The sequence below is a fragment of the Erythrolamprus reginae genome, chromosome Z (assembly GCF_031021105.1).
Source record: "Erythrolamprus reginae isolate rEryReg1 chromosome Z, rEryReg1.hap1, whole genome shotgun sequence".
In the NCBI taxonomy this organism is placed as follows: Eukaryota; Metazoa; Chordata; class Lepidosauria; order Squamata; family Dipsadidae; genus Erythrolamprus; species Erythrolamprus reginae.
In genome coordinates this window covers 85,300,676-85,323,201 of record NC_091963.1, presented here as the reverse complement: position 1 = coordinate 85,323,201, position 22,526 = coordinate 85,300,676, and the positions used below count along the sequence as shown (strand labels likewise).

Below are 22,526 nucleotides of genomic sequence, written 5' to 3'. Positions count from 1 at the left end.
TAGGTAATGCAGATCATTACTACTGTCTTCATTGTTTTTATGCATAACTCTAGATGATAAACATACCTAATAATCCTTCCTCCACCTATTTTCCCCACAGCAGCACCCATTGAGGTGGGTTGAGTTGGAAATTGAAAAAGGGTTTCGAACATACCATTATTTATCACATTTGAAAGAATGACATTTTGGAAACTATTTCAGGTTAACCCATAATACTTGGTCTGTTTTCTTTTTTGATAGTATGCAGATTCATTCAACTTCAACCCTCATAAGTGGCTCCTGGTCAACTTTGATTGTTCTACTATGTGGTAAGAAGGAAATACAAGAATTACTAACAGTAATATACTATATTTCTCTTTAAATTAATATGGTGGGAGGCAGACTTAATTAGAGTATCTATGTGCCAATACTATGGTTTACTCTACTGATCTTACCTATTGATTGCACCTGCTTAAGTCCTTAGGCCAAAAGTGATGCAACAAATTTTAAAACAAGTTGCTTATGTTTTAATGTAGTCCAAGATCCCCGAATTGCCTCTTCTTAAGAAAGAATTGCATTAATTCAGACTTATTCTTCCTAAAAAAAAAAAAAGCAAGCCCACATTATAATTTTTTTAAAAACCCCCGAGAAATAATTTCCACAATTTGTTGATATGCTTCCATTGGCATAAGGAATCAAGAGAATATGAGACAGTATGCATTTAATTCTGGCTCATTCATGATAAATAATGCCTTGTACATATAGAATAACATATTTTTTGCAGAAATCCTCCATTCACTATGTTAATTCAGATTGTATTTGATGTTTAACTGTATCCCCAGAATGCACTTAAAATTTGAAAGGAAAGCAAGTAAAATATATGTTATAAAGTATTTGCTAGTTAGTTAGTTAGTTTGTTTTTTCTTTCTTTCTTTCCTTCTTTCTTCGTTTGTTTGTTTGTTTGTTTGTTTGTTTGAGTTGAAAGGGATCTTACAGGCCATCAAGTCCAACCCTCACCCCAAGCAGGAAACCCCACACCTCCCCAGCCAGATGGCAGTCCAATTTCCTCTTGAAAACATCCAGAGTTGGGGCGTTCACAGGTTGATTGCTCTGACAGAGTTGGCAGGCCAATCCACTGTTTGATTGCTTTGACCGTCAGGAAGTTCTTCCTTATCTCCAGGTTGAATCTCTCCTTGGTCAGCTTCCATCTGTTGTTCCTTTCTGGCCCTCTGGTACCCTGGAAAATAGTGTGAACCTCTCCTCTCTGTGGCAACCCTTCAAGTACCTGTAGACTGCTATCATGTCCCCCCAGGCCCTTCTTTTCACTAGGCTATCCATGTCCAGTTCCTGCAACCTCTCTTCGTATGGCTTGGTCTTTAGTCCCCTTATCATATTAGTTGCTCTTTTCTGCACCCTTTTCAGAGTCTCTATATCTCTTTTGAAGTGTTGTGACCAGAACTGGATGCAATACTCCAGGTGCAGTCTGACCAGGGCATTATAGAGTGGTATTATTACCTCTCTAATCTTGGAGTGTATCCTTCTGTTCATGCAGTTTAGGATTGTGTTGGCTTTTTAAGCCACTGCTGCACATTGCTGGCTCATGTCAGCAGAATCCTGCCCGGCCGCTCTGTTTAGGGTGATCAGCTCCCTTCTTAACCAGGGGGGAGTTGGGGAGCCCTTACAGAGTAGTGCCGAGGATTTTAACACTTTTTTCGCTGATAAAATCGCTTGGATCTGGGTGGACCTCGACTCTAATTGGAAAACAGAGTCGACTGACAACGAGTCAGTCGAGGTGACTGGGGCCCATACCTGTCCACCTGTCTGGGAAGAGTTTGTTCTGGTGACACCTGATGAAGTGGACAAGGCCATTGGAGCTGTGAGTTCTGCCACCTGCTTACTGGATCCGTGTCCCTCCTGGCTGGTTTCGGCCAGCAGGGAGGTGACACGGAGCTGGGTCCAGGAGATTGTCAATGCTTCCTTGGGGAGGGGGTCCTTTCCAACACCCTATCAAGAGGTGCTTGTGCGCCCCCTCCTCAAGAAGCCTTCCCTGGACCCAGACGTACTTAATAACTATCGTCCAGTCTCCAACCCTCCCTTTATGGGGAAGGTTGTTGAGAAGGTGGTGGCGCTCCAGCTCCAGTGGTCCTTGGAAGGTCCTTGGTCCCCAGCAGTCGAGTTTCAGGCCCGGTTACAGTACGGAAACTGCTTTGGTCGCATTGATGGATGATCTCTGGCAGGCCCGGGACAGGGGTTTATCCTCTGTCCTGGTGCTTCTTGACCTCTCAGCGGCTTTCGATACCATCGACCATGGTATCCTTCTGCGCCGGCTGGAGGGGTTGGGAGTGGGAGGCACTGTTCTTCAGTGGTTCTCCTCCTACATCTCCAGTCAGTCGCAGTCGGTGTTAGTGGGGGGCCAGAGGTCGACCCCGATGTCTCTCCGTTGTGGGGTGCCTCAGGGGTCAGTCCTATCCCTCCTGCTATTCAATATCTGCATGAAACCTCTGGGTGAGATCATCCAAGGGCATGGGATGAGGTATCATCAGTATGCTGATGATACCCAGCTTTACATCTCCACCCCATGTCCAGTCAACGAAGCAGTGGAAGTGATGTGCTGGTGTCTGGAGGCTGTTGGGGCCTGGATGGGTGTCAACAGATTCAAACTCAACCCTGATAAGACGGAGTGGCTGTGGGTTTTACCTCCCAAGGACAATTCCATCAGTCCGTCCATCACCCTGGGGGGGGGAATTATTGACCCCCTCGGAGAGGGTCCGCAACTTGGGGATCCTCCTCGATCCACAGCTCACATTAGAGAACCTTCTTTCAGCTGTGGCGAGGGGGGCGTTTTCCCAGGTTCGCCTGGTGCACCAGTTGCGGCCCTATTTGGACCGGGTGTCACTGCTCACAGTCACTGATGCCCTCATCACCTTGAGGTTTGACTACTGTAATGCTCTCTACATGGGGCTACCTTTGAAAAGTGTTCGGAAACTTCAGATCATGCAGAATGCAGCTGCGAGAGCAGTCATGGGCTTCCCAAGGTATGCCCATGTTACAACAACACTCCGCAGTCTGCATTGGTTGCTGATCAATTTCTGGTCACAATTCAAAGTGTTGGTTATGACCTATAAAGCCCTTCATGGCATCGGACCAGAATATCTCCGAGACCGCCTTCTGCTGCACGAATCCCAGCGACCGATTAGGTCCCACAGAGTGGGCCTTCTCCGGGTCCCGTCAACTAAACAATGTTGGTTGGCGGGCCCCAGGGGAAGAGCCTTCTCTGTGGCAGCCCCAACTCTCTGGAACCAGCTCCCCCCAGAGATTAGAACTGCCCCTACCCTCCTTGCCTTTCGTAAACTCCTCAAAACGCACCTTTGTTGTCAGGCATGGGGGAATTGTGATATCTCCCCCGGGCCTATACAATTTATGTATGGTATGTTTATATGTATGTTTGCTTAATAATGGGGTTTTTAAAATATTTTAGATTTTTCATGAACTGTTTTATAGAAACATAGAAACATAGAAGACTGACGGCAGAAAAAGACCTCATGGTCCATCTAGTCTGCCCTTATACTATTTGCTGTATTTTATCTTACAATGGATATATGTTTATCCCAGTTTATTGTGTTGTGAGCTGCCCCGAGTCTACGAAGAGGGGTGGCATACAAATCTAATAAATAATAATAATAATAATAATAATAATAATAATAATAATAATAATAATAATGTTTAGTTGGTTATCCAAAGGACTCCAAGATCCCTTTCACAGTCATTTATGGTGATTGTGGTTTCACCCAGTTTGTATGTATGTTTTGGGGGTTTTTTTAACCTAGGTGCAGGATTTTACTTTTCTCTACATTGAACTTCATTTTGGTTTCTTGGGGGCCCCACTGTACAAGTCTGTCTAGATCTTTCTGTATCCTGAGTCTATCTTCTGGGGTGTTGGCCACTGCTGCCAGCTTGGTGTCATCTGCAAATTTAATTAATTCCCCCCCCCCTATTCCCTAGGTTGTTGATAAATATGTTAAAGAATACTGGGCTAGGACTGGGGACTGATCCCTGGGGTACCTTGCTGCCTACCTCTTTCCATATGGACATAGTCCCACTGAGGACTACTCATTGGGTGTGATTGGTCAGCCAGTTTTCAATCCATCTTGTTGTGTTATTGTCAATCCTACTTTTCTTTACTTTGGAGATTAGTAGGTTGTGGTTCATCTTGTCGAATGCTTTGCTAAAGTCTAGCTATATTAAGTCCACTGCGTTTCTCTGGTCAATTGATTTGGTCACTGTGTCGAAGAATGAAATGAAGTTGGTTTGGCATGATTTGTTTCTGACAAATCCATTTTGGCTGGTTGTTATTAACTCTGCAGTTAATTCTTTTTATTTTATAGAATTATAGACTTGGAAAGGATCCCAGAAATTATTTAAGGCAACCCTATTTAATTAATGAGAGATTAATGTTTAATCTCTAGTTAATACTTATCCATTCATTAATCAGAATTGATTTAAATTTATATCTCCATTTCTAGTTTTCTTTGAAATAGGCCAACTTTTAAATAAAGCAGTGACCATCTATATTCAATATCTGTACAGGGTGAAGAAGAGATTGGATTTAACATGTGCCTTTAAAATAGATCCTGTTTACTTGAAGCATGATCATGATGAATCCGGTAAAGTATCATTAAATAATAATAATGATTTAATTTTCCTTAATATAAATAATCTTGATCCAGTTTCTGCATAATGAAGTCATTTAAGACAATAAGAGCAACAGGATTCAGAATATTTCCCTACTGTTTTGGTTCAATTTCTCTCACCTGAACATTATTTTTGAGAGAGGTACTGAATTGCATTGTCACTGAATGTTGAAGTTTGCACTCATGATTTCCTTTTTTAATAATCAAAGGAATGGACAGTGTGACATATTGTCAAGATTTGAAAAGCATGCTAGACTATGGTGGATTCCACCAAATGGAGTTTTACACTCAGTTTAAAATGGAGAATCTGTACTCAAAAACCTGAAACTAAAGCAGTTTTTTTCCTAATATAGTTAGTAAAAATTGTTGTCTAAGCTTTGAACTTTCTGAAATATGTTTATTTAGAAAAATAACAGGCTTGGAAGGGACTTTAGTTCAACCCCCTGCTCAAGAAGGAGGCCCTACACTGTCTGACAAATAATTGTCCAATCTTTTCTTTAAAACCTCCAGTGATGCAGCACCCACAACCTCTGGACTCAAGCTATTCCATTGATTAATTGTTCTTGCTGTCATGATGTTTCTCCTTAATTCTAGGTTGCATTTATCTTTGATACGTTTCTACCCATTGCCCCTTGTTCTGCCTTCAGATGTTTTGGGAAAAAAGATAGCACCCTCTTTTTTGTGGCAGCCCCTCAACTATTGGAACACTGCTATTATATCACCAGTAGTCTTTCTTTTCATTAGACATACCCATATATTGAATTCCAATATGATATTGTCACTTCCCCTTAAAGTTCATAAAATTTCAACCACCTGTATTATTTCATCCCTATTTGTAAGAATTAAATCCAGTACAGCTAGCCCTCTGGTTTCTAAATTTCCTCCTCTACCTTTTGGATGACAAAGTTACAATATATTTTGGTGTATAAGACGCACCAGTGTATAAGACACACCTAGATTTTAGAGGAGGAAAACAAGGAAAAAAGTATTCTGAACCAAATAGTGTAATATTAAATAGTAATAGTAACCTCTCCAGCCATTTTCTGTGGGAAATGTCTCCCTTCCTTCTTTCCTTCTTTCCTTCTTTCCTTCCCTCCCTTCCTCCTTCCTTCCTCTCTTCCCCTCCCTCTCAAACTGAATAAACAAATTATCACAGATAAACCCCACTCAGTTAAGGACCTTGGAGTACTAATCACAAAAGACTTAAGGGCGAAGACCCACTGCAACAACATTGCCAAGAAGGTTTCAAGAGTTGTTAACCTAATCCTATGCAGCTTCTGCTCTGCCAATCTCACACTACTTACCAGAGCTTATAAAACTTCCGCCAGACCCATCTTGAAATACAGCTCCTCTGTTTGGAACCCATACTGCATCTTGGTATTAACACCCTCGGAAATGTCCAAAGATACTTCATCAGAAGAGCCCTTCACTCCTCCACTCAAAACAGAATACCCTACGAAACTAGATTTACAATCCTGGGTCTTGAAAGCTTAGAACTATGGTGCCTTAAACATGATCTAAGTATTGCCCACAAGATCATATGCTGCAATGTCCTGCCTGTCAACAACTACTTCAGCTTCAACCACAACAACACAAGAGCACACAACAGATTCAACAGATGACTGTAAAAAATAGGACTTTTGTAATCAAGTTATCAAAGCGTGGAACTCATTACCAGTAAGGGGCATGCATAAGTGCACTAGCGTGCCTTCCATCCCCTGTCCAATCCTATTGTCTCTCCTATATCTCCTATATCTTCTCTTCTATCCCTATATCTTTTCTTCTATTCTCTCATTGATATATGTTATTCCTATATTTTATCTTCTCTTGTTTCTTTGATATATTTTACTTCGAGTGTATCCTCTATAACCTTCATTGTGTATTGTTGTATTTTGGACAAAATAAATAAATAAAAGTAAAAATAAATAAATATACTGCAAAAAAGCCTTCATGTAGGTAATGTAGACCATGGTCTAGGAAAACAAAGTTCTCCCAAGAGCACAATCAATTAAGACAGAGGTTTACTTCTAAAATTCTCCATTCCCATATTTGATGTTGACTTTCCATTGGAAGAACAGATGAAAACACCATTTGTGCTCCACATGCATTGGCTTTCATGCCTACCTGCTCATAATGCTTGAAATTGTTTTAAGGCTCTTTAGTGTATATTTCATCCCCATATAAAAGAGAAAGAAGGAATAATAACCTGTGTGATTAATTATTTTAGTAAACCATTCTTCATATGTTTGATCTTTGCTTGTTGGAGAAAACATGCTTCCCTAGATTGATTGTCCAATCTACAAGTTGCTGATTCCATTCCTCAGAAAATTGAATCTTATATCAGCTATATGTGCCTATTTTTTCTTGGGAAAGTCTGGTCTCTACTTTTTTTTCTTATAATCAGTACACTTGATGATGTCCCTTGTCCAGATATTTGCACTCTTTCTTCTAAGGAGAGCATATGAAATCAATTCTCCAGCACCAATAGGATTGGACTCGACTGGACTGGACTGTAGAAACCTTGTTTTCAGCTTCTTTCCTCTGGGCATGATATGTTGCCATTGGTCTATCTCTAAAAGTTCATATTTTCTGGTATTTATTTTTTCTTAACCATATTCAGTTTGGATAAGATCTTTATTCTTTAGTTGGAGTTTCTCATTTTGTTGTTTGAGTCTCAGATTTGCCTTTACTTTTTTGTTGATTATTCGACCATTAACATGTAGAATATAGTGTGCCTTTGAAAAGCAGTCTGTTCATACTTTCACAAAGGTTAAGCAATTAATTGTTATCCAGAAGCAGAAAAAACTCCTTATTTTGCTTGGTTCTATGATTTTATATTAATTGATATTCTAACATGCAATGTTTTATTTACTACCTAGCAATTATCATATGGCTGTTAGTATCAGAAAGATATTATTTTATACACTATATATATGTGCAACTTTAATTAAGTTCATCTGGACTACAGAGAAATAAGACTGAAGTTTATAATTATAATGACAAAGACTAAGAGTAGACTATGTTAGGCTGATCAACTTCTTTTCAAGAGTTTACCGGTGTATCATTAGCCATATGGTGTGTTACAAAACATGCAATTAGTTATCCATCACCAATTACCTCCAGCTTTGCTCTTGCCCTGCAACTATTAAATCAACACTTAGTGAGAGAGAATAGTAGGCTTTTCAGTTACTTATCTGGGAGTTGTGGTTCAATTCTTTCAAAAATCTCCTTGGTTCACTGAGATCAGATACTTACTCTCAATTCTTTATCTGATGATATTCTGGGAAAATTGGTGTTTTAAAATTCATAAATAAGAATATTAACCTCACACTATTTTGCTGATTATGAATCTTGATATCAATTGATAAATATGTATTCCAATAACACATTTGCTGTATTAATGGAAATAAAAAGGCAGGCAAGTATGGGAAATAAATAGGACAGACAGAATTTTCCCACCAGCATACTCTCCTCTGCTGTAGCTCCCAAAATGTTTTCCTCAATTTAGTTTGTATTCTAGTCTACTATCAATTGTGCAGGGCCATGCCTAGCATTATTAGGAACAATGTTCTGTGGCGGCATGCCTAGCATTATTAGGAACAATTCTCTGTGGCAGCACCGACTCTCTGGAACCAACTCCCCCCGGAGATCAGAACTGCCCCTACTCTTCCTGCCTTCCGTAAACTCCTCAAAACCCACCTTTGCCGTCAGGCATGGGGAAACTAAACATCTTCCCCTGGGCACGTTGAATTTATATATGGTATGCTTGTGTGTGTGTATGTTAGTATAGGGGTTTTTCTTAAATTTATAATATTTTAATTAAATTGGATTATGTATTGGATTGTCTTTTCACTTGTTGTGAGCCGCCCCGAGTTTTCGGAGAGGGGCGGCATACAAATCCAAATAATAAATAAATAAAATAAATAAATGTTATATCTCCTACATTGTACTGGAAAACTCTTTTTAAAAAGCTATTTGGAAGTAATAACTAAGTAACATACACTACCATTGGTGGCTTTTAAAGGAAAGCAAAATATTTTGGGTTATTACTGTATATACTGGAAATGATATAGATTCACTAGATATAAATCTTCGTAGACTCAGGGCAGCTCACAAGAATAAAAATAGATACAATGACAATAGATACAATTAAAAAATAAAGAATATAAAAATTCACAATGAAAACAGACAATTTCTTTCATACAAGTGGCCATAGTGAAGCTTTCGCTCATGGTCCCCAGGCCTGCTGGCTTAGATGTGCTTTTAATGTCTTTTGAAAGACAAGGAGAGTGGGGGCAGTGTGGATCTCCTGGAAGAGTTGGTTCCAGAGGGTCAGGGCCGCAACAGAGAAGGCTCTCCCCATGGACCCACCGGTCAGCATTGTTTGGCCGACGGGGGCTAGAGGTGGCTGACTCTGTGCAACCTAACTGGTAGCTGGGATGTGTGAGGTAGAAGACAGTTGATAAATAATCTAGTCCTGTGCCATATAGGGCTTTATAGGTGATAACTAACACCTTGAATTGCATTTAGAGACCAATCAGCAGCCCATGCAACTCACAGATACTGGACTAATATAGAAGTATTTGGGTATACCCAACATGGCTCTAGTGGCTGCATGCTGGACTAGTTGCAATCTCTGGACATTCTTCAAGGGTAGCCCCAAGTAGAGCGTATTGAAGTAATCGAGCCTAGAGGTAATGAGGGACTGAGTGACTGTAAGAAGAGACTACGTGTCCAAATAGGCCCACAACTGGTGCACCAGGCAAACCTGTACAAAAGTTCCCCCCTAGCCACAGCCAAGAGATATTGCTCTAGCCTCAGTTGTGGATCTAGGAGGACTCCCAAGTTGCATACCTTCTCTGAGGAGATCAAAATGTCCCCCACAGAATAATTGATGGACAAATGGAATTGACCTTGGGAGACAGAACCCTCAGCAACTCAGTTTTGTCAGGGATGAGCTTGAGCGTGTTGATGCTCCAGACCCTTATATCCTCCAGACATTGGCGCATCACTTCTGCTGCTTCACTGAATTGGCATGGGTGGAGACATACTGCTGAGTGTCATCAGCATACTGATGGATACTCACCCATGTCTGGTTTCATGTAGATATTGAAAAATGGGGGGTGGCACGCCGCATCCCTATGCAGGAGTGGGCTATTAAGTGGAATGGAGGGAATGCCATTCCACTGATGGAAATAGAGCACATAGCCTCGCTCCATTGCCGTCTGGCATGCATGCACCATGCACGTGCACTGGTACAATTCCGGTAAAAATTACCAGTCTTTTTGCTTCCACGCATATGGTAGGGGGAGCGAGGGCAAGGGGCATGGCAGGGTGAGTGAGGGTGAGTGGCATGGCAGGGGCTGGCAACTCTTACCTTGTTTCCAATTTCTGGAGGTTTTTTGCTTCCACGCATGTGCAGAAGCAAAAAACCTCCAGAAATTGCATGAAAGCGTGCATGCACAAAAGCCAAATCACACACTGGGCACAGGCACACGCTGAGTGCATGTGCTAGGGCAAACTCCCAGCATGTTCCAATAGGGCTGCGATTGATAGCCTGCCCCTTGGCCTAGGAGACATTCTTTGTCGCCCCCCCCAACACCAACTGTGACTGATTGAAGAGATAGGAGGAGAACCTCTGTAGAATGTTGGCCCCCCACTCCCTATGCCTCCAGTTGGTGCAGAAGGATACCATTGTTGATGACATCGAAAGCTGTTGAGAGGCCAAATAGCACTAGGCTAGAGGAAAATCTCGTATCCCAGGCCTGCCAGAGATCTTTCATTAGCGTGACCAAAGCAATTTCTGTGCTGTAGCCGGGCCGGAAACCAGACTAATAAGGGTCTGGATAATCAGCTTCATACAATGATTGCATGAGTTGGAGCCCCACCACCTCCTCAACAACCTTTCCTAAAAAGGGAAGGTTGTATACTGAACGATAGTTGTTTAAAATAGCTGGATCCAGGGAAGGCTTCTTGAACAGAGGCCGCACAACTGCTTCTTTCAACAGAGGTGGAAGGAATCCCTCCATCAAGGAAGCATTGACAATCGCCTGGATCCAGCCTCAAGTCACCTCTTTACTGAACAAAACCAGCCATGTGGGACATGAGTCCAACAAACAGGTGGAGGAACTAACAGCTCATATGGCCTTGTCCACTTCATCAGGCATCACAAGTTCAAACACATTCCATACAACTGGACTAAGACTTGCCCCAGTTACCTCAGTCAATCCTGCTCAGTCAGAGTCCAGTTCAGTCTGGATCTGAGCAATTTTGTCCATGAGAAACTGATTAAATTCCTCAGCTCTATCCTGCAAGGGCTCCACAACTTCCCCCATTTCAAGGAGGGAGCAGGTCACCCTAAACAGGGCAGCTGGGTGAGATTCCACAGACACAATCACAGCAGCAAGATGGGAAGATCTTGTCGCCTTGATTGCAACTAGATAAGTCTTAATATAAAATGGTCAGTTCTAGATTTACTGGATCTCCAATGCTGCTCTAGATGTCGCTTCTAGAATTTCATCCCCCAGAGCTCCTCGATGAACCAAGTAACTTTCCTGGATCTACTGCCATAGAGAGATAGCAAAGGTGCAATCCGATCAAGCCGTTTTCCAGGCCCTCACAAATGAATTTTCCAGATTGTATATGAGTGAGTCCAAAAAATCCCCAAGCACTCTGTGAAATCACTCTGGGTCCTGGGGCGGAACCACCTAATTAGTTTTACCTCCTTGTGATGGAGGATTGAAGTCGTAAAGTCAACCAAACATTCCAAATATATTGCATGTGATTGCAATAGGTCAATAGGCTTATAATAGCTGTCTTTCTTCTGAGTGAGGGATTATACAAATTGTCTAACAGAGAAATACTGTACTGGAATTAGGATTAGAGTTTTCTATCAAAATAAAACATATAATTGGATAATCCTTAATTTTCTTGACAAGGTATTTTAAATACTTAAAATATTTATCTGTGGATAGGTATAAATTCAGTTTCAGTGGAAGTAAATTTTCTTAAATATTATTAACTATAGCTTCAGTTCTGCAGAAAATTTGGCATGGGATCATTGTCTTGTGTGTAGTATTTGTGGATTTTCTATGCATGTATTTTGTACTTCTGATTTGCACTTTCTACCAAATATATACACAGTCAAATTACAGGAATTATACAAATTGTGTTTTTCATTGAAGCTCAGTTGTATTTGCCATATAATATTTTGGAATATATGGATTAAACTACTTGAAGTATCATAAGACAAAATAATGAATTCATACTTACAATAATATCCAATTCTTTCTCTTTCAATAGATATATTGCTCTTGAGTTAAAATGGTATATAGAAAATATGCCCCCATTTTGGTGGAGGGGTATGAATGTTGTTTGGTGGTGGGCATTTTGAGCACTGAGCACAGTGTTATGTGTTGTGTGAATGTTTTATTTTTATTATAAAAATCAATTAATTTTTTTAAAAAAATGCTTTCTCTTTCATTAAACCCCAACCCTTTATAGTATGCATTACGGATTACAGGGTAAGTACTCTTTTTCCTGCAAGAATAATATTCTATATTCTACAATTGTCAAAGTAAAACAAAAGAACTGTGTACAATCAAAACTTTGCTTTTCGGGTACTGGAAACACTACTAGAGAAAAGATGTGTGAGACAAAAACAAGTTGTGAAAGGATACATTCTGCCTGTGCCATGGCACCTTGCTTTGTGTCCTACACAATCTCAGCTCTTTCAGATTCTTGATTCTTCCTTATTGTTTTAATTTTTAAAAAAGAAATCTGAATAAAAGTCATTTGTCATACTGTCAGAAGCCAAAATCCCTGATGCATAGATAGAATCATACATTGCCACAATCATGAAAGAAGGTGCCGAGAGGAATCAAATTAAAAATTACAGGCCAATTTCATGATTTCCTTGTTGAACACAGATTACAAAATTTTCATGACAATATTGGCAGAAAGACTTTTAAAAAGTATTAAACAAAATTATCAATTCAGACCAAAATGGATTTTTACCCTCAAGACAAATTAAAAATAATACAAGGACTGATTTCGATATTTTAGAATATTATGAAGTGCATCCAGAAAGGCAGATAGCGCTTGTCTTTCTGGATGCACAGAAAGTGTTCGACAATGTAAATTGGCAGTAGTGTATTTATTACAACTAATCAAAAAAAGATTATTGAATTTACAACTAGCCAAAAATATTAAATACTTGGGTGTAATAATAACAAACAAATGTTCCTCAATTAGGAAAGATAACGGTGATAAATTATTACAACAAACAAAGCAGGATTTTGAAAAATGGAAACATTTATAACTTTCTCTATTTGGCCAGATTGCAGTAATAAAAATGAGCATGTTACCTAAATTCTTATATCTATTTCATACAACACCCCCCCCCCCATTAAATTAGGCATCAAATGTTTCAACAAATTAGATAGAACAGTTTATATGGCAGCATAAGAAACATAAAAAATTAGTTTCTGGACTCAATTCGAAATGTTGGTTATGACATATAAAACCCTACATGGCATCAGGCCAGAATACCTATGGGACCGCCTTCTGCCACATGAATCTCAGCGACTGATCAAGTCCCACAGAGTTGCCCTTCTCCAGGTTCCGTCAACCAGACAATGTTGTTTGGCGGGACCTAGGTGAAGAGTCTTCTCTTTGAGGGCCCTGGAATCAGCTTCCCCTGGAGATTCATACTGCCCCCACCCTCCTCGCCTTCCATCAGAGTCTTAAAACTCATTTATTCCGCCAGGCTTGGGCTATTATATTCTTGCCCCCTGGCCAATGAATGTATTCAGAAAATGCTGAGCAAATGGAATGACTGTTTTTTATGGTTTCTTGGATTTTTTTAGACTTTTAAATTAATTTATTGGATCTATACATCCATTGGATAAAATTGTCTTGGAACCAGATGAAAAAAATATTATCTAAGATGTATAAATGCCTATTATAAACAGATAAAATTGAAGAAATGGTCAAAGAACCAATTATAGCCTTGGCTAAGAACATAGGACGCAGTATTCATATGGCTGGCTGGAAGAAGACCTGGAACATCAATTGTAAAATCGTGAAATCTGTGGCTTTTAAGGAAAATTACTGTAAGATATTCTAAAGATGTTATGTGGTTCCCTCCAGATTAGCAAAAATTTACCCAAATCTGAAACCGACTTGTTGGAAATACAACAAAGATACAGGCACCTTCTTTCATTTGTGGTGGACGTGCCCTAAGGCAAAAGGATTTTGAAAAAAAATTCATAAGTGGCTATTGGAGATAACTAAAACAGATATAGAATTTACCCCAGAATGTATGCTCCTAGGAATAAGAACCAAAAAAATATCCCCCCAATATACAATATTTAATCACGGCTACACGAATATCCTATGCACAGTTCTAGAAAAATAAGGAGATCCCGCCAGAAAATAACACTATAGAAAAAAATTATAGATGTACAGAAATTGATAGGATGACTATGGAGATCAAGAGAACTAGCAACTCAGAGAATCATGAAATTTGGAATTATTGGTATGATAAGATTGGTAACAAAGGTAAAAATAGGGATAAAATGTGAAATGAGGTATTAAAAGGAACATGTAAACATGTAATGTAATACAGTGATACCTGATCTTACAAACCCCTCATCATACAAACTTTTCGAGATACAAACCCGGGGTTTAAGATTTTTTTGCCTCTTCCAAACTATTTTTCACCTTATAAACCCAAGCCGCTGCCACTGGGATGCCCCATCTCCAGACTTCTGTTGCCAGCAAAGCACCCATTTTTACGCTGCTGGGATTCCCCTGAGGCTCCCCTCCATGGGAAACACCACCTCTGGACTTCCGTGTTTTTGCGATGCTGCAGGGAAATTCCAGCAGTGCAAAAATGGGTGCTTTGCTGGCAACGGAAGTCCAGAGGTGGGGCTTCCCAGCAAGGGGAGCCTCAGTGAAATCACAGCATCACAAAAACACAAAAGTCTGGACTTCCGTTGCCAGCAAAGCACCCGTTTTTGCGCTGCTGGGATTCCCCTGCTGGAATTCCCCTGCATCATCACAAAAACATGGAAGTCTGGAGGTGGGGTTTCCCATGGAGGGGAACCTCAGGGAAATCCCAGCAGCACAAAAATGGGTGCTTCGGCTGGCAAAAGGGGTGAGTTTTGGGCTTGCACGCATTAATCGCTTTTCCATTGATTTCTATGGGAAACATTGTTTCGTCTTACAAACTTTTCACCTTACAAACCTTGTCCCGGAACCAATTAAGTTCATAAGACGAGGTATCACTCTATATGTATCTATAAAGAGGTGATATAAGAAATGTAACAAACATAAGAAATCGGGCATAGATCTGTATTAAATTATTGAAATGTCTTTTTTTTAAAAAGTCATTTGTGTTTTATCTCCAGCACTGGCAGATTCCTTTAGGTAGAAGATTCCGTTCTTTGAAAATGTGGTTTGTGTTCCGAATGTATGGTGTGAGTGGATTACAAGAACACATCCGCAAGGTGAAAGTATTTTATTTTACCACTAAAAATTCAGAAAGACATGGAAAAAAGTGTTTAGTTCACATATTATCTAATTTTTTTTTAATGCAGACTACAAATGTAATATGTTCATCAAAACCAGTTAGAACTTAAGAAGAGCCATGCTGAATCAGGCCAAAGCCCATCGAGTCCAGCATTCTATGTCACACAGTGGCCCACCAATTGTACATGGGAATCTTGAGTAGAAAGAGAAGGCAAAACCCTCCCTTTCCCTTGACCACCAACAAATGTTACTCAAGGGAATCCTGCCTGCCTCAACCAACATAGAGGCGGCACATGGACATCCGTTTCAATAATCACCCATACACTTGGCATCCATAAATCTGTCCAATCCTGCCTTGAAGCTATCAATGGTGACAGCTGTCACGACCTCTTCTGGAAGTGAATTCCATAAACCAATGACCCTCTGGGTGAATAATAATAATAATTAATAATAATTTATTAGATTTGTATGCCACCCCCTCTGAGAACTCGGGGCAGCTCACAATAAATATTTCCCTTTATTTGTCCTCTCTTACTTATGAGCTTTAGGCAGTGCCTCCTTGTCCTAGTATTGTGTGATAGAGAAAATAATTTTTCTCTATCCACCTTTTCTATCCCATGCATGATTTTATAGACTTCGATCAAGTTACCCATTAAACGCCGTCTCTCAAGGCTGAAGAGACCAAGACGTTGCAACCTGGTTTCATAAGGGAAGTGCTCCATTTCCTTGATCATACTTGCTGCCCTTTTTGCACCTATTCCAGTTATATATTGATATTTGTAGTTTCTGAATTTTGAGATGCAATTTTCCAAACATGCATATAAAGATGTTCTTTTTGTGGGAAAATACAGATAGTCTCCAGGGATAAGTTCTACTTACCTTCCCTACCAGTACTCATCACAACGGAAGTGCACATTTTGTGCACGGGTATCACATCACAAAAGACACCCTTTGTGCATACGCATAAGTCTTTGAGTATGTGCAGAGGGATATTTGGCAATCTTTGGTGACCAGAGGAACAGTGTTGACTGCCAGTTATTACTGCCAGTTTAGTGAGCATTGGCAAATTTCCACTACCAATTCTAAAGAACCAGTCTGAACCCTGCAAAGCTACATATGACTTGGTCCTGAAATTATAGCTGTAGCCCACCCATCTTCATTTGTCCATAGGACTGATGACAGGGATGCTACAGCACCCCACAACCTATCTTCCCCCCTACATTGTATTCCTGCAAGCACCCCATCCCAGCAGTTCCCTACTGATCTTAGGACTGATATCCACCATAGAAGCTCCACATGCTCCTCTTCATTTAACTTTTAAAAAGTTCTGAAGCCTTCCATAGTGCTGGAATAGGTTGTTGTTGTTGTTGTTGTTGTTGTTGTTGTTGTTATTATTATTATTATTTATTAGATTTGTATGCCACCCCTCTCCAAAGACTCAGAGTGGCTCACAACAAGAAACAGTACAAATCCAATACATTAAAACAATTTAAAACCCTTAATATAAAAAACAATCATACATCTCATACAGACCATACATAAAGCGGAAACGGCCCAGGGGAATCAATTTCCCCATGCCTGACGACAGAGGTGGGTTTTGAGGAGTTTGCAAAAGGCAAGGAGGGTGGGGGCAGTCATAATTTCTGGGGGGAGTTGATTCCAGAGATTTGGGGCTGCCAAAGAAAAGGCTGTTCCCCTGGAGCCCACCAGACGACATTTTTTCATCAACAGGACCTGGAGAAGGCCAACTCTGTGGGATCTAACTGGTCGCTGGGATTCATGGGCAGAAGGTGGTCCTGGAGATATTCTGCTCCGATGCCATGAAGGGCTTTATAGGTCAAACCAGGGTGGTGCAGCAGGTAGAGGGCTCTACTGCAGGCCACTGAAGCTGACTGTAGATCTGTAGGGCAGCGGTTCAAATCTCATCACCGGCTCAAGGTTGACTCAGCCTTCCATCCTTCCCAGGTGGGTAAAATGAGGACCCGGATTGTGGGGGCAATAGGCTGGCTCTATTAAAAAGTGCTATTGCTAACATGTTGTAAGCTGCCCTGAGTCTAAGGAGAAGGGCGGCATAAAAATTGAACAAACAAACAAACAAACAAACAAACAACACTTTGAATTGTGACCGGAAAATGATCAGCAACCAATGCAGACTGTGGAGTGTTGGTGTAACATGGGCATACCTGGGGAAGCCCATGATTGCTCTTGCAGCTGCATTCTGCACAATCTGAAGTTTCCGAACACTTTTCAAAGGTAGCCCCATGTAGAGAGCATTACAGTAGTCGAACCTCGAGGTGATGAGGGCATGAGTGACAGTGAGCAGTGACTCCCAGTCCAAGTAGGGCTGCAACTGGTGCACTAGGCGAACCTGGGCAAAATCCCCCCTTGCCACAGCTGAAAGATGGTTCTCTAATGTTAGCTGTGCATCAAGGAGGATGCCCAAGTTGTGGACCCTCTCTGAGGGGGTCAGTAATTCCTCCCCAGGGTAATGGACAGACAGATGGAATTGTCCTTGGGAGGCAAAACCCACAGTCACTCCATCTTATCAGGGTCAGCATATTACTCTTAGCATGGTCATTTAGCCAAGCAGAATTACTGATGGCTGGCCTCTGGTCTATACTAGTGCATAAAATTATTGTAACCAAAAAGAAAAAACAAGGGATTGGACGGATAGATGGAATTGTCCTTCGGAGGCAAAACCCACAGCCACTCCATGTTATCAGAGTTGAGTTTGAGTCTGTTGACACCCATCCAGACCCTAACAGCCTCCAGGCACTGGCACATCACTTCAACTGCTTTGTTGACTGGACATGGGGTGGAGATGTACAGGTGCATTGATGATACCTCATCTCATGCCCCTGGATGATCTCGCCCAGTGGTTTCATGCAGATATTGAATAGCAGGAGGGAGAGGATCAACCCCTGAGGCACCCCACAAGGGGGAAACCTAGAAGTCGACCTCTGACCCCCCACTAACACCGACTGCAACCGACCAGAGAGGTAGGAGGAGAACCACTGAAGGACAGTGCCTCCCACTCCCAACCCCTCAAGCCAGCACAGAAGGATACCATGGTTGATGGTATCAAAAGCCGCTGAGAGGTCAAGAAGCACCAGGACAGAGGATAAACCCCTGTCCCGGGCCTGCCAGAGATCATCCATCAATGCGACCAAAGCAGTTTGGTCGCATTGATGTAGCCAGGCCTGAAACCCAACTGTTGAGGGCCTAGATAATCGGCTTCTTCCAAGGACCACTGGAGCTGGAGCGCCACCACCTTCTCAACAATCTTCTCCATAAAGGGAAGGTTGGATATTGGACAGTAGTTGTTGAGAATGGCTGGGTTCAGGGAAGGCTTCTTGAGGAGGGGGCACACAAGTGCCTCTTTGTAGAGACCCGGGAAGGACCCCCTTCCCAAAGAAGCATTGACAATCTTCTGGACCCAACCAGGAGGGACATGGATCCAGCAAACAGGTGGTGGAACTCACAGCTTCAATGGCCTTGTCCACTTCATCAGGTGTCATCAGATGAAACTCTTCCCAGACAGATGGACAAGGATGGGCCCCAGTCACCTCAACTGACTCGTTGTCAGTCGACTCTGTTATCCAATCATAGTCGAGGTCTGCCCAGATCCGAGTGACTTTATCATCTTGCCGCCTTGAGTGTCACTTTGTAAGTCATAGTGTGAGTTCTCCAGGGTCTAGTGCCACAGAGAGGTCACAATGGCGCAATCCGGTCAAGAGCCTCCATCGCAGCCTTATTCCAGGCCACGGCAAGAGACTCTGCCGAACTGTGGATGAGTGCATCTGGTGTAACCCCAAGCACCCTTTGAAAGCCCTCTGGGTCCATCAGGCATCTGAGGCGGAACCACCTAGTCGGTTCCGCCTCCCTGCAGGAGAGGATTGGAGCCAGGAAGTCAAGCCGCAGTAGAAAATGGTCTGACCATGACAAAGGCAACACTTTTAAGCCCCTTAGTCTCAGACCATTACTCAGTTGCTCAGAGGGGAATACCATGTCAGGTGCATGCCCCCCCTCGTGAGTCGGACCCTGTACTACTTGAGTCAGGTCTATGGCTGTCATGGTGGCCATGAACTCCTGCGCTAGCCCAAAGGTTTCACTGAGCGACAGTAGATTAAAGTTCCCCAACACAATAAGTCTGGGGAACCCCACCGCCAGCCCGGCTACCTCCTCAAGCAGCACAGGCAGGACTGTTGACATGCAGCTGGGAAGCAGGTATGTGAGCAACAAGCCCACCTGAACCCCTAAGTCCAACTTCACCAAGAGGGACTCACAACCCGCAATCTCTGGAGCAATGAGTCTACATAGGCAAAGGCTCCTCCTGGCTATAATAGCCACTCCTCCCCCCCTTCCCTGGGGTTGAGGCTGATGCCATATTTGAAACTCAGCTGGGCAAATTTCAGAGAGAGGAACTCCTTCCTATGGGCCCAGCCAGGTTTCAGTCACACATACCAGGTCGGCCTCCTCCTCCAGGATCAAATGAAAACCTCGTCACAAGGGTTATTTTGTTGTTTGTGTTCATAACAAAATTCTGAAATTACATTGTATGGTCCAGTGGCAAACTTGGGACCTGGACATTTGGAAAAGACTTTGCAGACCATGTTAGTAAAACGTAAAGTATTGTTTTGTGCATTGACTGCATGGTGCAATTTTGGTGCCAGTGGCTGAATTGCATTCTGGTAGTTGTAACTATTGCTGCCACTTCCAGAATAATGCTATATAGCCACAGGACAAAGCAGTCCATTTTAGCATTCTGAAAGGCCTTGGAATTTTTAGAAAATAATGAGAAAGAGGGGATTTAGCTTGATGGGATGAAAATCTGACTTAAGACTTGGGGATATCTGATAGGGCAGGAAAAAAGAGGCAGGAAGCATAAAATGTTTTATCCAAAGGATTTGCAGGTCCAAATCAAGGTTCTAAGTTTCCAAATTGATAAAGCCCAATGTAGATTAGAAGAACTGTCATGGAAATTATTCCAGCAATTTTCTATAGTCAGATGGAATTTTAAATGCTGGAAGTCAAGTTGGTATATGCCAGTCTGGAATACAGAAAGGGACTGACCAAGGAGTATGACATACTTCCATGTAGCAATAGCCATAGCACTTAAACTTACACTTCACAGTGCTTTAAAGCACTCTCTGAATGGTTTAGAGTCATTATATTGCCCCCAACAATCTGGGTCTTCATTTATAGACCTTGAAAGGTTGGAAGACTGAGTCAACCTTGAGCTGATCAGGACTGAATTACTGGCAGTCAGCAGAATTAGTCTGCAGTACTGCATTCTAGCCACTCTGCCACCACAGCGCATGTAGCCAGATCTGTCCAAGGACATCAGCATGCAATCACCATCCAAAACTCTTTGTCCAATGGTTTTCCAATTCATAGAGACAGAATTCTGACTGGGAAGTCAAGGCAGCCGCTCAGAATTAGGAGCAGTGGGGTCAGTTCCTCTTGCCAGATCTGTTTGCTGTTTCTTCCTGTTTTTCTTTTGCCTCATTGATTGATGATTTATATGCCAAAAACAGAACAGTATGGTTGAAGTATTGTTTACTCCCATAAGAATTATATACCTGTTGCATACGCTTTCAATGAAGCAAGTTTGTATCCTGTAACCTGTCAAGCTGATAATACAGCCACTGAACCTCGGCCGCAAAAATCAATCTTCCTCTTTATGTAATGCTTTAGTGCCTAGATATAGTAGCCCCAAGTATACAGTATGTAAAGTACAGTGGTACATCTACTTAAGAACTTAATTCGTTCCATGACCAGGTTCTTAGGTAGAAACGTTCTTAAATAGAAGCAATTTTCCCATAGGAATCAACGTAAAAGCAAATAATGCATGCAAACCCATTAGGAAAGAAATAAAAGCTTGGAATTTGGGTGGGAGGAGGAGGAAGAAGAGGAGAAGGACAGTCGCCACTGAAGAAAGAAGGTGAGGTGAGGGGAATAAAAAACAGTCCAAAACTTTAAGGCTTAAAAAAAAAAGAGGGACTCTGAGGTGGCAAGGAGAAGCACAGGCCTCCCACACACCCGGGGCGAGGCTGCCTCCCATATATTGCACCAGAGGGAGAAACCCAGAGGGAATGGCAGGAAACTGGCTGAGTCTTCGTGCCACTCTCAAATTTCCTGGGAATTTTTTCCGGGCTTGGGTTCTTTAAGAAGAGGCAAAAAATCTTGAACACCCGGTTCTTATCTAGAAAAGTTCTTAAGTAGAGGCGTTCTTAAGTAGAAGTACCACTGTACTTCATTGTTTTAAGATACGAAAAGTAAAATATGCTCTACTCTAACTCTCTGACACCATGCCTGTTATCCATGATTTTTTGAACACACAGAAAGGGACTTTCAAGGTCTTGTTTTGGAAAGTTAAATGCACTTTCCTTGATTTGTTATTCCTTCCTTTTGTCAATTATTCTGAACTGTTTTAACAGTTCCCTTTTGGATGGGAAGATGAAGTAAAATTAGCACCAAAACACTCTGTTCTCTCCCTAATTTATTTTTCTTGCAACATTTCCACCCCCCCTTTATTTTATTATTAGAATAATTATAATATACATCTCTTTTAGTTGTATTAGGTTTCCTTCTTTTGGTCTTTCTAATATTCTTCCGGCAAAAGAAGCAGTCTGCCTACTTTTGGCAGACTTACTTAGAAGTTCTTGTTCTATTTTCTACAATTGTTTTTATCCTTTTGGTCAGTTAAAAAGTCCCTGGGCATTTTACAGGTTTTCTAAACTGCCCCTTCTTTTTCTTCCTCATTGGAGTGATATGCAAATATTTTCCAGTATCATATTTTTCAGACATACCCTAACCCTTCGAAAGTCAGTTTCAACCCAATATTTATATAGTTTATTCATAATTATAAAATAATAGTTGTTTTAAATAGCAATTATATGCATGCATTTATTTCTATATGGACTTTCTATATGCTGTACAGTGAACCCTCGATCATCGCGAGGGTTCCGTTCCAGGACCCCAAGCGATGATCGATTTTTCGCGAAGTAGCGGTGCGGAAGTAAAAACACCATCTGCGCGTGCGCAGATGGTGTTTTTACTTCCACTGCCGCCCGCCCTTCGCCCGCCCACCCCGTTGCTCGCGCCTGGGGTGCGCGCGCGCTTGGGGACACCCTAGCTCCGCTTCCCAGCTGGGAAGCGGAGTTGGGGTGTCCCCAAGCTCGCGCGCGCCGCCCGCCCGCCCACGCTGTTGCCGGCTCCGCTTCCCAGCTGGGAAGCGGAGTTGGGGTGTCCCCAAGCTCGCACGCGCCGCCCGCCCGCCCACGCTGTTGCCGGCTCCGCTTCCCAGCTGGGAAGCGGAGT

General features: G+C 42.0%; 1 protein-coding gene across 7 annotated transcripts in view; it reads left to right on the top strand.

Annotated features, from left to right (window-relative positions):
• The window catches only part of DDC (dopa decarboxylase), a 277,543-nt gene that overhangs the window by 206,239 nt on the left and 48,778 nt on the right, over window positions 1-22,526 (top strand). For 6 of the 7 annotated variants that reach the window (XR_011556802.1, XM_070727177.1, XM_070727183.1 and 3 more), the window contains 4 exons: window positions 241-308; window positions 4,567-4,643; window positions 12,174-12,193; window positions 15,083-15,181. Coding sequence is in view for 6 of the 7 variants with exons in the window: in XM_070727177.1 (XP_070583278.1) it covers window positions 241-308; window positions 4,567-4,643; window positions 12,174-12,193; window positions 15,083-15,181 (264 nt within the window). In the remaining variant the exon portion in view is untranslated. Of the gene's footprint in view, window positions 1-240; window positions 309-4,566; window positions 4,644-12,173; window positions 12,194-15,082; window positions 15,182-15,271; window positions 18,328-22,526 lie in introns of those variants that run through there. The other variant, XM_070727182.1, reaches the window with a different exon arrangement.